The sequence below is a fragment of the Pelophylax lessonae genome (genome assembly GCF_965119305.1).
Source record: "Pelophylax lessonae genome assembly, chromosome: 8".
NCBI classification, from domain to species: Eukaryota; Metazoa; Chordata; class Amphibia; order Anura; family Ranidae; genus Pelophylax; species Pelophylax lessonae.
In genome coordinates, this window is record NC_138775.1 from 242,616,073 (window position 1) to 242,632,769 (window position 16,697).

Here is a 16,697-nt window from a genome sequence, read left to right on the forward strand (position 1 = left end):
GTTGGAAAGTTTGAGATACTCATAAAAGCTGTGTTTAGTCTTGCAGGCCTAGCTCTGCAACCTGTTCTTGCTGTAATTTCACACTGCACTAGAAAAATGAACAATCAGCATGACCTTGTATTTCGGTATTGTGTTACACAGCAATTGCAACAGTTGCCTTCTGATGTACTTTTCCTGTAGATACCCTAGAATGTGAAACAAATTTCCAGAGTGGCTCTAATCTCCTTTGACATGTGCAGAATCCTATGCCTAAAATCTTGGACAACTGAAGCAGCCTGTAAAAGGTGCTCCACACATATGCCTTTCCTAGGAAGGTGTTTGTTTGGTGAAGTGCTTGACCAATTTTAGAAAAATTGTCACAGGTGGGAAGGTTTTATTTCCACGGTGAAGGTCCAAAGATCACCTTCTTCAAGAACCCCCAACACCTCAAAATGCAGAGCACCTGTCTGCTCCCACCAGGCTTCAGCTTCAAAATTAAAGTTCAGCCCTTCCTTTCTGCACAAGTCTTGGCTCACCAAGGTCACCAAGCCTTCCCCATAGCCCTCTTCATAATAAAGGAGCACCCTCACTCCTAATAGTGGGAGGACATTTGCTTCTCTCTGGGTCACAGACGTTCCAGACCTGTGGGTTCAATGGGTAGGTTCACAACTCAACATAAAACTGCCCAAGGACAGGTAGTTTTGAAAATGCTCTAAGCCACCTTTTGTCCCAGGGAGCTGTTGTCAGTACTGCCACATGTCCAATTCAGAGAATTCTACTCAAACCTTTTTTCAGCACCAGAGCCCAATGGGGGTATTCACTCTTTTTTGGATTTAAAATCTCTTAACAAATTCCTTCAAAGATTCCAAGTTTGCATGGAATCCATAAGGTCAGTAATTGCCTGGGACAAGGGGGATACATGACATCTGTGGACATTCAGTTCAGGATGCATTGACAAACCACCACTTCCAGTTTGTCTCACTTCCCTTTGGCCCGTCCTTTGCTCCCAAAGTGTTTAACAAAGGTTTTAGCACCTCTGCTTGCCCTGCTTAGAGAACTCAGGAGGGCATCCAAGTCACTTACTATCTTGGTGACCACCTTTGGAAAGTTTATTCTCTCCTCGCAGCTATCAGAAAATATCCGCAAGACAATTCAGATACTCCAGGCTTTTTGCTGGGTGACCAATTTAAACGAATCTGCTCTCTAGCTTTCACTTCACCAGAAAAACTTGTGCCTGGTCCTCGACACATCACACCCCTAACAGTGGGGAAGTCCTTCCTTCCCTATCATTTGTAGGTTAAAACAACAGATGCAAGTCTCTCAGTCTGAGGTGGAATGTTCCAATCCAAAGCAGTCCAAGGGATACAAGGTTATTGAGCGAAAACAAGCATCCTATCAACATTTGGGAACTCAGAGCAGTCAAGTTACCTCTGCAGCACTGATCCTCCTCTTCAGATGGGGCATCCAGTCAGAGTGCTGTTAGAGAATGCCATGACAGTTCTCTAAATCAACCATCAAGGGTGCACCAGGAGTCTGGCTTGCCTTTTTAGAGAAAATGTACCAGATCTTAAACTCACTGTCCAGCAATCTCTGAGGTCCATATTCCACAAATGGAGAACTGGAAAGCAGATTATCTCAGGCACTATCACTTGGATCAAGGTGAATGGGGCCCTTCCTCCAGATTTCTTCAATCTGATTTGTCAAAAATAGGGGATTTCGAAGTGTAGACATCCTAGGCTCCAGATTCAACAACAAACTACCTCTCTAGGTCCAGCCTTTGATGCCTTGATAATCCCCTGATCTCAGTTCAGGCTAATGTATGCTTTCCCTCCAGTGTGAATCCTACCTCGTCTGCTGAAGAAAATGGAGCTAGAGAAGAAAACTGATTCTAAGTGCACCAAACTGGTCAGAAAAACATGGTACACAGACATACTCTGACTTCTACCAGACAACTCATGACCTCTTCCCATCAGATCTGCTGTCTCAAGGCCCTCTAGTCCATCCTGCTTCACAATGTCTGGCTTTAATCGCATGGCGGTTGAAAACCAGGTATTAAAGGATAGAGGGGTTTCTAAGTCTGTAATTCCTACCTTGCTAAAAGGAAAAAAAATCTCTTCCAAAAAAGATAATTATACCTGGAATTTTTTTATTTTTATTGTCCAGTGTGGACACAGACACTTTAATGCTCTTAATGGTCAGGTCTTGGCTTTTTTATTATCTTTCAAATTTGTTTGGCTTTTCTGTCCCTTTTTTTTAAAAAACTTTTTTTCAAGGTGTACCTCGTACTAAGCCCCTCTTGAAGCACTGTGTGCTTCTTTGGGATTTCAAATTTGTTCTCTCAGCCCTGTAAAAACTACGCTTTGAACCTATCAGGGATAGATGTCTCTGCACTGGTGGCCCTTTTCTGTAAAGAGCCTTTCCTCTTTCTTCAGAATGACAAGGTTGCCTTACACCCAAGGCCATCCTTTCTTCAGATAGTTTTCTCCACGTTCCACCTCAATGATGACATTGTCCTCCCATTCTTATGCTCTGCTCCGAAGCATCTAAAGGGCATCTCTCTACATTGCCTGCATGCAGAAGGAGCCATCAGAGTATTTATCAAGGCTACTGCACCAATCAGACAGACAGATTCCCTCTTTGTCCTGTTTTCTGGACTTCGCAAGGTACACCCTGCTTCCAAGTCCACCATTGCACAATGGATATTAAATCTAATTGCAAGAACCTACATCAGGGGTCCTCAAACTACGGCCCGCATGCTGCCCACCAGGGTCCTGAACCCGGCCCGCCGGCCGGGATCGGCATAGGGCTGACTGCCTGTCACTCACTGAATCTCTAATAGGCTTCAGAAAAGGGTGGACCCGGGGCGCAGAGCACTGCACCATTGCCCACCTATTTGTGCAACAATAGCGAGAGAAAATTCGCTATTGTCACATGGATCCTCCTCCTGGCCAATCAGGAAGTGGGTCCGAGACCCGCTTCCTGATTTGCCGAAAGGCGAACCCATGCCATTGGCCGAGGAGGAGGGAGGACTCGAGGCGCGGGGGACTGAGGAGAAGCCGCCGCTGCAGGTAAGTGCACTGGTCACTCTGCATTGAAGGGGGGCACGCTGTGGTTACTCTGCATTGAAAGGGGGCACGCTGTGGTCATACAATATTTGTTTTATTTTTATATTTATATTTTTATATATATATATATATATATATATATATATATATATATATAATATTGATATTGTTTTTCCTGTTTTTTTTTTTCGTGTACTACAAATAAAATATGCACATTGGAATTCGTCTATATTTTTTTTCAAACTATAGTCGGGCCCCCAACAGTGTCTGAGGGACCGTGAACTGGCCCTGTTTAAAAAGTTTGAGGACCCCTGGCCTACATTCTTGAAGATAAATCGCCCTCATTGTTTCTATGTGCCCATTCTCCAGATCTGGGGGGGTTTCATGGGCATTTTGGCACCAAGTATTGGTAGCTCACTTGCGTAAAGCTTCTACCTCATCTCCTGTTCATACTTTTTCAAAGTTTTATCATGTGGGTGTCTAATCTTCTGCTGATGCAGTTTGCGACTGCAAGTTATTTTGCAGCAGCTCTCTAAAGGCTGGGTCTTTTGACCCGCGTTGGGCCTATTGGCACAGTTCAGTTTGCCTCATTGTTGCCCACTCTTCATTTTCATCACTTTTGGACGTTCCATAATATATGCATATTCTTCCCACATCCTGTACTGTTCAATTAAGAATTTTGACTTGCCTATTCTATATCTTGGAGTACAGTACAGGACACAGGCCACCCTTCTTTCCGTTTCTTAGTTTTCTCTCCATTGCTTGCTAAAAAGCTGAGGGCTCAAGTGGGGTAGGGTTAAAGGGGAGGCATCCGGGGGTCATATCCTCCTACAGCTTTGCCAGTGTCAGATCGCATAAAGGTACATGCCTTTAACCCATGGTATATTAATACTCTGCCTGTGTCCTGTGCTGTATTCCAAGGTATGGAATTTACAGGTAAGTCAAACTATTTTTTTTTTTTATCTTTCCTAGTGGTCATGACTACACAGCTCAGGGTCATAAATGGCTTACTGGGAGCCGACAACAGGGCTAAAATTTCAACAGCAATGGCATCACCGCTTCAGTGTCCACTGTTTTTGGGGTTGTGGGGGAGGGGGGCAGCAAGTTCCCTCCCATCAACTACAGCAGCCACTCAGGACCTGGATCTTTGCTCTTACATGACCACGAGATCACAGATGAAACTAAAAAGGGTATGTACACTGATCTTTATCACAACTGGTATGCAGCATTGCTAATGGCAGTGGGGAGGTAAGATTTCAAAGCTTGGTTAGTAAATGGCCTTTCCTTCTACTTTAATGTTCAAGAAGCTGAAAAGCCGATCCAGAAATAATTGGAGTCATTGTCCTGGAAATGCAGTGTGGCAGAGTTATGTGACACAAGAGACATTGAAAAAAAATGTATGTGTAAAAGTTTCACCTGCTGTTTATATAGCTGTATTCAAGGGGTTCCACTTTTAAATTTAAAGTTTGCTGCCAAGTTCTTTTTGTTTTAGTCCCGGTTCACACTTCTGCGATGCGGGAACGCTGCGAATATGCAGCGTGCTCCAGCATCGCATCCGCACCCCTGGCAGTTCACACTGCCATATGCGATACGCAGGGGGTGTCGATTAGAAGTTAACGACACCCCCAGTTGAGATCGCATATCGCAGTGCGATCTGCAAGTTCGCACAGAATCGGATCGCACTAGTGTGAACCACCATGCGATCCGATTCTGCTGCGGATAAAAAAAAGGGTTGTGTGCGAGTTTAGTGCAATTGCGGTGCGAATTCAGCCATACAAACTGTATGCCTGAAATTTGCACCGCACATGAGATCGCATGTAATTTAGGAGCAGTGCGCAGAAATGTGAACCGGCCCTTAATGGTATAACTTTAGCAGGGAAGTTATGTTGGTCTTAGTATGGTGAAGAGTGTTTATTGACACTGTGTATGGGACGTGTTCCTAACAGATACTGTTATCCATAAGTTATTTTGCATAAAGGAATGTATCCTGATTTAGCTATATGTACAGGCACAACTGGAGCTCATGTAAAGCCACAAAAAAAGTAATTGTGGAGGTAAATACATTGTAAGACGTTGTTACAACACTGCTCAAATAAACCCATTTTTTTTTGGTATCTTCTTTAATTGCAAGACTGATTCCTTCCGTCCGCACAGCCCTGTGTGATTTTCATGGCTTTACTTTTGAGCTGATTTTATGGTCCTCCGTTTGAGTGATGTCGTCTGTTGAAGATCCCATCCATAAAATCACATGGTTTTCTGCCTGATGTTTAGCTTTACATCTAACACAAGGTTTATCACAAACTGATAAACACACAGATGACATGCATGTATGTGGGCTGTTGTACCTACCAAGATATTTTGCATTTCTGTCCATCCAGTCCACAGGCCCTTTACATGTCACATCAGGGGAATTATGCAACTTGCAGTTAACAGAAGTATGCCCCCCCCCCCCCCAAAAAATAAAAAATCATACTTGCATACGCACCGATGCTGCATCTGTCCCCCCACCGCCTCTAAGACTGAGAACCAAACGATCAAAGACCACTAATTGCTCGTTTCTTAGAGCTCCATGAGCAGAAAGCTGGTAACTGTCAGTCACCGCCTCTCTACTCTGCACCCCCCTATCTCACTGGAGGACTAAGCTCCACAGGAGAAGTACAGCCAGATGAGCTTTGGCTGTACTTCTCTTTTAAGGCATACAATGGTGCACTCTTTTCACCCTTAGCCTGATTTTGGATAGTGAAGAGAAGCAGAAGATTAAGGTTATCCCTTATGTTTACAGCAAGCCTGATTTGGCCCCCAGTACTATCGCTCCCTCTCCTAGTCCATCCTGCTTTACAAGATAGTTAAACAAGCTGCATTAAAAAAAAAAAGGAAAAAAAAAGCTGAACATTGTGTTTAACAATCTCTCCCAATATGCTATTGTGTCCTGACAGGGGGACCACCCATGGTTATTGTCTGAGGGACAACTGTACACATGGGCCGGATACTTGGACCGTGTGTACCCAGCTTAAAGTGTTTGTTACCCCAGCATTTCACATTCCTGATATGTCCCTGCTATACCATGTACTTGTATGAGAAAGTATCTTGTTCTCTTTGTATTGCGTCCTTCATGTGAAATCCCTGGTGATCCTGCCAGCCCCTCTGCTTTCCTATTATAAACCGACCACACTGAACAGGAGAACAAACCGTAGTCAGTTTTCTAGCTGTCATGGGAACTCATGCGTCAAAACCCCTGTTTTGACGCAAACTGTTATGCCCTGTACACACTATCAGATTATCTGAAGACTTTTGTCTGCAGACTTACCAAAACCATATAATATGAGGTCAAACCTAAACACTTTCAATTTGTATGCAATCCGGCAGGCCCTTGCACTACATAGAAAAGGTAAATCTGAAGACAAAAGTCTTCAGATAATCTGATAGTGTGTACAGGGCATTAGACAGGTCAATTTGGTTGGTAAGCAAACTGGCTGGCAGATTGAACTGGGAATTTTACTTTTGTTTGTGTCATGGGAACTTAGCCTGCTCTCCAATGATCAGACATGTCCTGACACACTCCCCTTGCACAGCGTTTCACTAGGAAGATCAGTGTGCTGCTGCCTCTCCCCCCCCCCCCCCCCAAAGTCATTTACACTCAGCCTGCTCTCCAATGATCAGACTTGTCCTGACACACTCCCCTTGCACAGCGTTTCACTAGGAAGATCAGTGTGCTGCTGCTTCCCCCCCCCCTCCCCCCACAGTCATTTACACTCAGCCTGCTCTCCAATGATCAGACTTGTCCTGACACACTCCCCTTGCACAGCGTTTCACTAGGAAGATCAGTGTGCTGCTGCTTCTCCCCCCCCCCCCCCACAGTCATTTACACTCAGCCTGCTCTCCAATGATCAGACTTGTCCTGACACACTCCCCTCGCACAGCGTTTCACTAGGAAGATCAGTGTGCTGCTGCTTCTCTCCCCCCCCCCCCCCACAGCCATTTACTGGGAAGACCAGTGTACTGCTGCTTCTCCTCCCCCCAGCTACTATGCAGCTGAAAACAAAGAATATGTGATCACTGTTAGAAAAGGAAAAGAGGTATTTGTTTTTATATGTATATACTAATGCTTTGCCTTTTATTTTTTATTTTAAACGGAATGGGTTGTTTTACAAGGTGATCGTTTACAGTCATTTTAGGAGCGTGATCTGTTTGAAAAACATCAAGGTGGTAGTACTGGTTTTCCTGGAAAAATTACCACAACCATTATAGATCTTTATTTTTCCATTGTACAGCTCTTTGAAGTCTGTTTCCCTTGCTGCTTTTTTTTTTTTTTTTTAAATTTAGCTCTTTGTTTTTCAGGTGACATAAAGCAGATCCTTGAAAATGAGCTTCAGGTTCCTGCATCCAAAATGCTGTTAAAAGGCTGGAAGTCTGGAGATGTGGAGGACAGTGTAAGTATGATGAGGATTCAGAACACCATTTGATGTAATTTGTACCATTATCATCTTGTGTAAATCTCAGCTCCGAGTACTAACCTGCACATGTAAATGCAGGTAATGGCCAGATGTTTTGTTACAGTATAGATATTACAAAGATACTCCTTTTAATCTGAAACTTTGGAGTTAACATAGTTCAAATTAAAGTTTTAATAGTTTGGAAATGTAGACTTTCTAAAAACGGATTCATCATTCTTGGCATGTATAAGTTTAGACAACAAAAGGAATTGCGCAGAATTTTACTTGCTTTCCAAAATTTTTTTATTGCATTCCAGGATCCCTCTCAAACGGCGGATTTGTATAATCATTTTTCTGGTCTTCTGGGTGTTTATAACCTCTTGAGGTTTCCCAGAGTCCCACTGCAGTGTATGCAGCACTTTCTGCTGATCTGCATGGTCTGCTAGTGCTGTGGAATATGAAGCCATATAAAGTCTCAGGAGGTCGGAGCAGTTGAGATTTGCATAGTCCTGGTCCTGGAATGGTGCAAAGTGAATAATGCTATACGCAGGATTTAATTGGAGTCTACTGCTACTATAAAATAATTAAAATTGAATGAATGAAGGCCTGAACTAGCCACCAGTAGTGTGTATAGGCTTCTGGCAGCTTATCTCTTCTCTGTGAAGGTGGCTTTCTGGGTAGCGGCAGGGCTTTGCTTCCTCATATCAGAGATATTCCTCTTGATTACTGGTGATTTGATGACTGGTGGAGGAATAATCAAAAAGCAGCAGGAGAGGTTCAGAAGCATACATTCATGTAGTGCAGGGATCCTCAAACTACGGCCCTCCAGCTGTTGCGGAACTACACATCCCATGAGGCATAGTAAAACTCGGACATTCACAGACTTGAATAAGCATGATGGGAATTGTAGTTCCTGAACTGGAGGGGCCATAGTTTGAAGGTCCCTGATGTAGTGGATGAAGCTAAAGCAGTGGGATCCTTGCACTGTAGGTCCCCAGGTACAAGTACCTCTCCAGCAAAGGAAAACAATGAGCAGCACAGTAGTGACACCATCAAATCCCACTCCAAACCTCATAAGAATTCAGAGGCAGTAGTGCCTTAGATGATCTCACACTGCAGATCTAGAGCTATAAGGCTACACAACAGTAGTACCATCTCAGGCCTAGGAAGTGCAGGGCTATTTTTCAGGAAAAATTCAAGACAAAAATTGTTTTTTCAGAACACTGCTTAGGCATCATTAAAGTGGTTGTAAACGTTCGATTATTTTTTTTTTTTTTAAATAACACCTCTATACTTACCTGCTCTGTGCAATTGTTTTGCAACCTCTTCTGAAGTCCTCCCAGTGCTCAAGGCCCCTCCTCTTCATCGGGTGCTCCCACAGAAATCCCCTTTCCATGGGGCTCCCGTGTGGGCTCCCTTCCGAGTCTCGCTGCTGCGCCCCTTGACACAGACAGCGAGACATGGCCCTGCCCCCTGTCACAGCTTTTGATTAACAGAAGCAGGAACCAATGGCTTCTGCTGCTATTAATATGTTCAATAAGGAGAGCGACAGCAGTTGGAGCCACTGTGCTTGTACACATCGCTGGATCGGATCGGGCTCAGATAAGAAAGGGGGGGGGGTCTAATTGGGGGGGTGCTGCAGAATGCATTAAGGTAAAAAACAACATAGCAAATCTTCACTTTTTTGTATTCAGGTCCACATTTATGCTGATCTTCATATATACTGTCTGAAAACTGTAATTCGTTTTTTTAATTTAAATAATTTTAAAGCCGCGCTAAATGAATGGTGAATAATAAGTGATGTAAATGATGGCAACTAAATTTGGTGTAACATAAATAATGCAGCTGCTGTTCAACAAGTAAAATCTCAGACAAAAAAAAATTACTAACAAAGGACAGCGCTTGCAAAAAGACAATAATAAACTCTCAAGTAAATACAATAGTGTTAAAAAAAAAAAAAAAAAAATATATATATATATATATATATATATATATATATATATATATATATATATATAATTAAATGAAAAGTGCACTAGTGCTTAAAATGAGTTCATTCAATTGTGCAAAATTCTGAAAAGGTACAGATATTGCTGAAAACAAAAGTGGTGGGGTGCTCCAAACAGCAATCAATGCAGAGTGTCTCAATCCCCTTGTGGGACCCTACTCACCAGAAGCGATGGACCCTCAACTAAGGGTCAAGTGGGCTTTTGGTACAAATCCACAGAAGATATCCTCTAGGAAGGCACTCAATCGCTGTGACCCCCTAATATAAATATCTGTGGACAGCTGAGACAAACTCGAGCCTGTGTGCACCTTCTATCAAATATTGCACATTGTATTTGACTATTTTCCAGCACTATTTGCACCTTTTCAGAATTTTGCACAATTTAATGAACTCATTTTAAGCACTAGTGCACTTTACATTTAATTATATATATTATATTTTATATATATATATATATATATATATATATATATATATATATATATATATATATATATATATATATATATATATATATATATATATATATATAATATATTTTTTTTTTTTTTTTTTTTTTTTTTTTTTACACTATTGTATTTATTTGAGAGTTTATTGTCTTTTTGCAAGCGCTGTCCTTTGTTAGTAAAAATTTGTAATTGATTTTGTGATCAATGTGCTATATTCTGTAGTACTAAAGTGTTTACTGTTTTATTTTTTTAAGTGAATTGCCAGCAATTGCATGCTTGCTCATTTGCACTGCTGTATTATAAAAAAGAAGTTTGTAGATGAGTCACAACAAAAAGCAAACTGTTGACAATTCCTCTTCTTTCCTAATCATTGTTGGGCTGTCAACTACACAGGGAGTGCATCGTTTTCAATGAACCAGCTTGCCTGGTAGATAGACTGGCATTGTGTGGTAAGGACCAGTAAAGCACATCCACTGTGTTACCCTGTGGACCAAACAAAAGAGCCTGCATATTCAGTATAGCAAGCAAATAGGACTGCCTCCACACACCAACATACTTCAAAAATACAACTAGAAACAATATATTTTTTTAAAACATTGAAATGCATTGGCACAAATATATTTTAAATGACCTGGTCACATTTGCCCGTATAGCTGAAAAATAACTTTACATTCCATTCAAGGGAACAGGTGCCATTTGAAAGGCTACTTGTTTAATGAACTTGTTTTATGTGATCAGCCTATTCAGTAGAGGCAGCCCCTCATGTACACTGGTAGGTTTTTTGAACATTAGCCATCTCTGTGGAACAAAATATCTGCCTTTGCAGTTGTTTTCTCATACAGTGCATTCCGAAAGTATTCACAACACTTTACTTTTTCCACATTTTGTTATGTTACAGCCTTATTACCAAATGGGTTAAATACATTGTATTCCTCCAAATTCTACAAACAATACCCCATAATGACAACGTGAAAGAAGTTAATTTGTAATCTTTGTAAATTTATTAAAAAAAAATAAAAATGACATATACATAGGTATTCACAGCCTTTGTCATGACACTTAAAATTGAGCTCAGGTGCATCCTGAGATGTTTCTACAACTTGATTGTAGTCCACCTGTGGTAAATACAGTTGGTTGGACATCATTTGGAAAGGCACACATCTGTCTATATAAGGTCCCACAGTTAACAGTGCATGTCAGAGCACAAACCAAGCCATGAAGTCCAAGGAATTTTCTGTAGATTTCCAAGACAGGATTGTATTGAAGCACAGATCCTGGGGAACGGTACAGACAAATTTCTGCAGCATTAACCGGTTGCCGACCGCCGCACGACTATATACTGCGGCGGTCAGCCCCGGCCAGGCAGAGTGACGTATCGGTACGTCACTCGCCTGTCACTGACTTGCGAGCCTATCGCGGGCGGGCGCGCGCCCGCCGAGGCGCGCGCCCGCCGAGGCGCGCGCCCGCCGCGGCTCGTTCACAGGCAAGTCAGTGCGTGTGACCGGCGGACTCGATGTCCGCCAGTCACACTGCGATCGCTCCTGTGAAGGGAGAAAGACAGAGCAGCTTGTGTAAACAAGCTGCCTGTCAGTTCTCCCTGTGTAAAAGTAAAGATCTGACCGTTCTACTATGTAGAACAGTTGATCTTTGCTTTTACACCAATAGGAATGTCCCTACACAGTAGAAAGCACGCCCCTAGGACACACTTAACCCCTCCCTGTCCAATAAAGTTAACCCCTTCCCTGCCAGTGTCATTTTTGCAGTAACAGTGCATATGTATAGCACTGATTACTGCAGTAATGTCACTGGTAACCCCAAAAGTGTCAAAAATGTCAGTCAAGGGTCCGATCTGTCCGCCGCAATGTCGCAGTACCGAAAAAAAAATCGCAGATCGCCGCCATTACGCGTTAAAAAAAAAAAACACCAAAAATGACAAAAATCTTTCTCTTTGTTAGTAAACGCGATAACTTTTGCGCAAACCAATCAAAATACGCTTTTTGCGATTTTTTTGTTTACCAAACATAGGTAGCATAAAACAAATTGGCCGAAAAATGTTAAAAAATTTTGATTTTTACTTTTTTTTTTGGGGAATTTCATATAAAAAAATGTGAAAAATATTGTTATTTTTGCAAAATTTACGCTCTTTTTTTGTTTATAGCGCATGATCAAAAAATCGCACAGGTGATCAAATACCACCAAAAGAAAGCTCTGTTTGTGGGAAAAAAAGGACGTCAAATTCGTTTTAGGTACAGCGTCGCACGACCGCGCAATTGTCCGTTAAAGTCACGCAGTAAAAAATCGCAAAAAAACCCCTGGTCCTTTAGCAGCCAAATCCTCCGGGGCTTAAGTGGTTAAAGGTCCCAATGAGCACAGTGGCCTCCATCTGTAAATGAAAGAAGTTTGGAACCACCGGGACTCTTCCTAGAGCGGACTACCCGGCCCGGCTGAGCAATCGGGGTTGAAGAGCCTTAGTCAGGGAGGGGGACCAAGAACCCGATCGTTACTTTGACAGAACTCCAGCATTTCTCTTTGGAGAGAAAAGAACCTTCCAGAAGAACAACCATCTCTGCAGCACTCCACCATCAGGCCTGTATGGTAGAGTGGCCAGACAGAAGCCACTCCTCAGAAAAAGGCACATGACAGCCTGCCTGGAGATTGCCAGAAGGCACCTGAAGGCCTCTTAGACCATGGGAAACAAAGTTCTCTGGTCTGATGAAACAAAGATTGAACTCTTTGGCCTGAATGGCAAGCATTATGTTTGGAGGAAACCAGGTACCACTCATCACCTGGCCAATATCATCCCTACAGTGAAGCATGGTGGTGACAGCATCATGCTGTGGGGATGTTTTTCAGCAGCAGCGACTGGGAGACTAGTCAAGATCGAGAAAAAGATGAATGCAGCAATGTACAGAGACATCGTTGATGAAAATCTGCTCCGGAGCGCTCTGGACCTCAGACTGGGGCAAAGGTTCATGTTCCAACAGGACAACGACCATAAGCACACAGCCAAGATAACAAAGGAGTGGCTAGGGGACATCTCTGTGAATGTCATTGAGTGGCCCAGCCACAGCTTAGATTTGAACCCTATTGAGCATATCTGGAGAGATCTGCAAATGGCTGTGCACTGACGCTTCCCATCCAACCTGATAGAGCTTGAGAGGTCCTGCATAGAAGAATGTGAGAAACTTCCCAAAAAATAGGTGTGCCAAGCTTGTAGCATCATACTCAAAAAGACTTGAGGCTGTAATTGGTGCCAAAGGCAGCATGCTTCAGTGTTTGTTGCTGATGGTGGCCATTTTCTCTTAGCCTGGCTGGTGGCCATGTTTGTGTAGTCGAATGATATCACTGGGGCCATTTTCCCTTATTCTGGGAGATGCTGGAGACAACTGAAGCCTCATGGGAATGCCAAAGCTCTTCCTCTTCCTATGCCTGGGACATATGAACAGGGATAGCTTCCTTAATGATGCTGAGTTCGAATTCTCTGCGCTGCTCTGGTCCGTAGGGTGATTTTTTGGGGTCCCTGTTATCTCGCTCTGCTGATAGGTACCCTGAACCATGAGGGGATCCTTTAGTGGTGACAAAAGATAGTTTTTGTACTGCAAGGTCTTCCTTTCCTTATGGATCCTCAGGGTCATCTCCCCCACTGACCCCCCTCATGGAGGTGACCGGTCCCTCGGAACCCCAGCTTCCCATGGTTGCACTCACGGCGGTCCTGTAGTCCTGTCCCAGGTGAAAGTGGCCTGTGGGCAAAGGCCCAGAAAGAAGTGTCCCCCGCCTTCCCTTGCTCAGGCTGTCTCATCTGATTCTGAGCCTGAAGCCGCTGTGGATGTGGTCCGTCCAGGGGGACTTAATATTACACCCACTGATCCATCTGACAGTGAGGATGATTCCTGCATGCTCGCAGCAGCGAATGATAAACCGCTGGTGGACGCACTTCTCACTGGAGGATGCGGCTGATGTAACCACAAACGTGGATGTGTCGTTTGGGTTCGCACAAGTCGCATTATACTCCAAAAGTGTTTCCTTATGTTCCTTATTTTGACAAGTTTTCCTGTAAGGAATGGGAGCTACAAAAATTACCCTTTGAGGTCCCCAAACGTTTGCTGTACGCTACCCTTTTGAGGAGTCACTTTTAAAAAAGTGGGCTAGTCCACCGGACCGTCCTGTTTCCAGGTTGAATAAAGCAACCATGATCCCAGTAGTGAAACCCCCGTCCTTTTAAGGACCTGGCTGACAAGAAAGCAGAGACTGTGGCACACAGCATGTTTAATATGGCTGGTTCGGCATTGCGGCCAGTCTTTGCCTCAGCCCTGGTGTCTCAGACCCTAACTGAATGAGCCAAGCTTTCGTGCCAGGGCCTGGGGGGGGGGGGGGGGGGTGAGCAGGTCCCCACTGCTTATGTTGATTTAGCAGACCAGTTGGTCCATGGGCTGCAGTTTATTTGTGATGCAGCTTTGGGTACAGCTCCTGTGCTTTCCAAAGTTTCTGTTTCAGCGGTGGTGATTTGGCGCGTGCTGTGGCATATTGGTCCACAGACCAAGCCTCTAAGAAAGTTCTCATTGATCTACCCTTTCAAGGCGATCACTTGTTTGGGGCTACCCTGGATGATATCATTAAGGGTGTCACGGGGGAGGGGGGGGGAGAGTACCTTCCTGCCACAGTCAAAGAAAGGAAAGGAGCCTCGCTGGAGATGGGGGCCATCCTTCTTAGCTCATAGAAAGTTATTTTGTGCTTCTGGGATGGAGGATAAGGGAAATAGATCTTTTAAATCTTCCCCGGGAGGTTACAAGCAACCTTTGTCTGGTAAGCCTAGAGCTAACTTCCCCGGACCAGCAGACGAGACTCCTTTAGCATGAAGGTCTGTCCTCACCCATTAATGGGGTGGGGGAGACCTATTCGCTGGTTTCCAGCCCCGTGGACTTCTTTGAACGTCAAGGAGATCCGCAAAATGTTTCTTTTGGGGGTACCCAGAAAGGGGGACAAAGCTTGTCCCTTTTCAGGTTTTTTAGGTCCTGAGTCTCCTTGTGCGGATTTAATTCGTGCAAAGGTTGATGTCTGAACTACCTAAGGTCTCCCCTATCCCTGTCCAGGGAATTGATTTACCTAGGTCGGATTCTTTTTCTGACCAGGGTGGTCCTTCCTCTGCACAAGCTTCAGGGACCACAGGTCGTGATTCACTGGCTGCTATCACACAGATAGTTCTCTCTCCCATTTTGCATACAGGTTCTGAGTCTGGTGGTATCTTTCAAGACAGTTCTGTTTGCACAATCTTACATGCAGCTCCTTTAGCAGGTTTGGCTCCACAGGAGGATACCAAAGTTTGTGACGAGGTCACGAGGTCCTCTGACGGAAGCCGCAGGCGTCCAAGGGCCACGGGTAAGGCCAGTATCATCCTCGACTAAAGCTTCTTCTGCAGTTCCTGCGAGGACTCAAGAACGGGGTCTTCCAATTATTTTGGTGGCTGTAAATGTCCCTTCGTGGGTTCCTCTCAGAGAAGACCAGTTGTCCCAAGGGCTGATCTACCATACTTCTTTTACAGTCACTGGTTTTATTGGCTTAGCTATTGAAAGCCAGGTACTGAGGGATAGAGGTCTGTCTAGATCAGTGATCCCTACTATAGTGAAGGTGAGGAAGTCGTCTTCCAGCAAGATATACCATCATACGTGGAAAGCGTACATTCCTTGGTGTGAGCCGATTGGCGCTCATCCTCAATCCTTTTCTGGGGGTCGGATCTTAACCTTTTTTTTAACAGGGTGTTGATTAGAAGTTGGCCTTGAATACTATCAAGGGCCAGGTGTTTGCCCTGGCTATTTTCTTTCAGCAACGCACTCTTTAGTTCATGCCTTCATTTAGGGGGTTCGACATGTGGCTCCACCTGTACGGTCTCTTTTGCCACCATGGGATTCAAATTTAGTACTTTTGGTTGTCCAGAAACCTTCATTTGAGAATATTTGGGAGATTCCCTTCCCTACGTTATCCCAGAAGGTGACATTCTTGCTGGCTATTACCTCGGCCCACAGAGTATCGTAATTGGCAGCATTTTCCTGTCGCAGTCCCTATTTAGCGGTCCATAGGGATAAAGTGATTCTTTGTCCCTGTCCATCATTCCTGCCCAAAGTGGTCTCTGACTTCCATTTGAATGAGGACATTGTGTTGCCTTCCTTGTGTCTCAAGCCAGTTTATACCTAGGAATTTGCTTTGCATACCTTGGATATGGTTTGTGCAATTTGGGAGCATCTGGCAGCTACGGAGTCTTTTCAAAGGTGAGACTAGCTTTTTGGGTTACCGACGGACTAAGAAAAGGGCTGACCGCTTCTTTGGCTATCATCTCCAGATGGATCAGACAGATGGTTCCACCTTTCCCTGTCACAACGCATTCTACTCGGGCGCTGAGTGCTTTCCGGGCCTTCCGTAATCAGGCTTCAATATCAGACGGCCACTTGGTCGTCCGTGCATACCTTCACAAAATTTTATAAGGTAGATACTTGGACATCTGCGGATGCTTCTTTTGGTCGCAAAGTTTTGCAGACTGCTTTTTAGAGAGGGGCTTTTTTTTCTTTAAACCTTTATTTTTCAGACGGGGCTCTTGTGACCCGGTTAAGGCTCGTGTGTCCTGGTTAAGGGCTCTTATGTTTAGCCTTGGGTTATTTTCCCCACCCTCGTTTTCCTTTTGCCACTGCTTTTGGGCGTCCCACTAGGTATGATTTATGGATCGCTGTGTCCATCGAACGAAAGAGAAAATGGGATTTCTCTATCGTCCATC

General features: G+C 44.0%; 1 protein-coding gene across 2 annotated transcripts in view; it reads left to right on the forward strand.

Moving 5' to 3' along the window:
• The window catches only part of FAF1 (Fas associated factor 1), a 515,086-nt gene that overhangs the window by 115,427 nt on the left and 382,962 nt on the right, over positions 1–16,697 (forward strand). For both annotated transcript variants that reach the window (XM_082265737.1, XM_082265738.1), the window contains exon 5: positions 7,383–7,474. In XM_082265737.1, the coding sequence (XP_082121863.1) occupies positions 7,383–7,474 (92 nt within the window). The remainder of the gene's footprint in view (positions 1–7,382; positions 7,475–16,697) is intronic.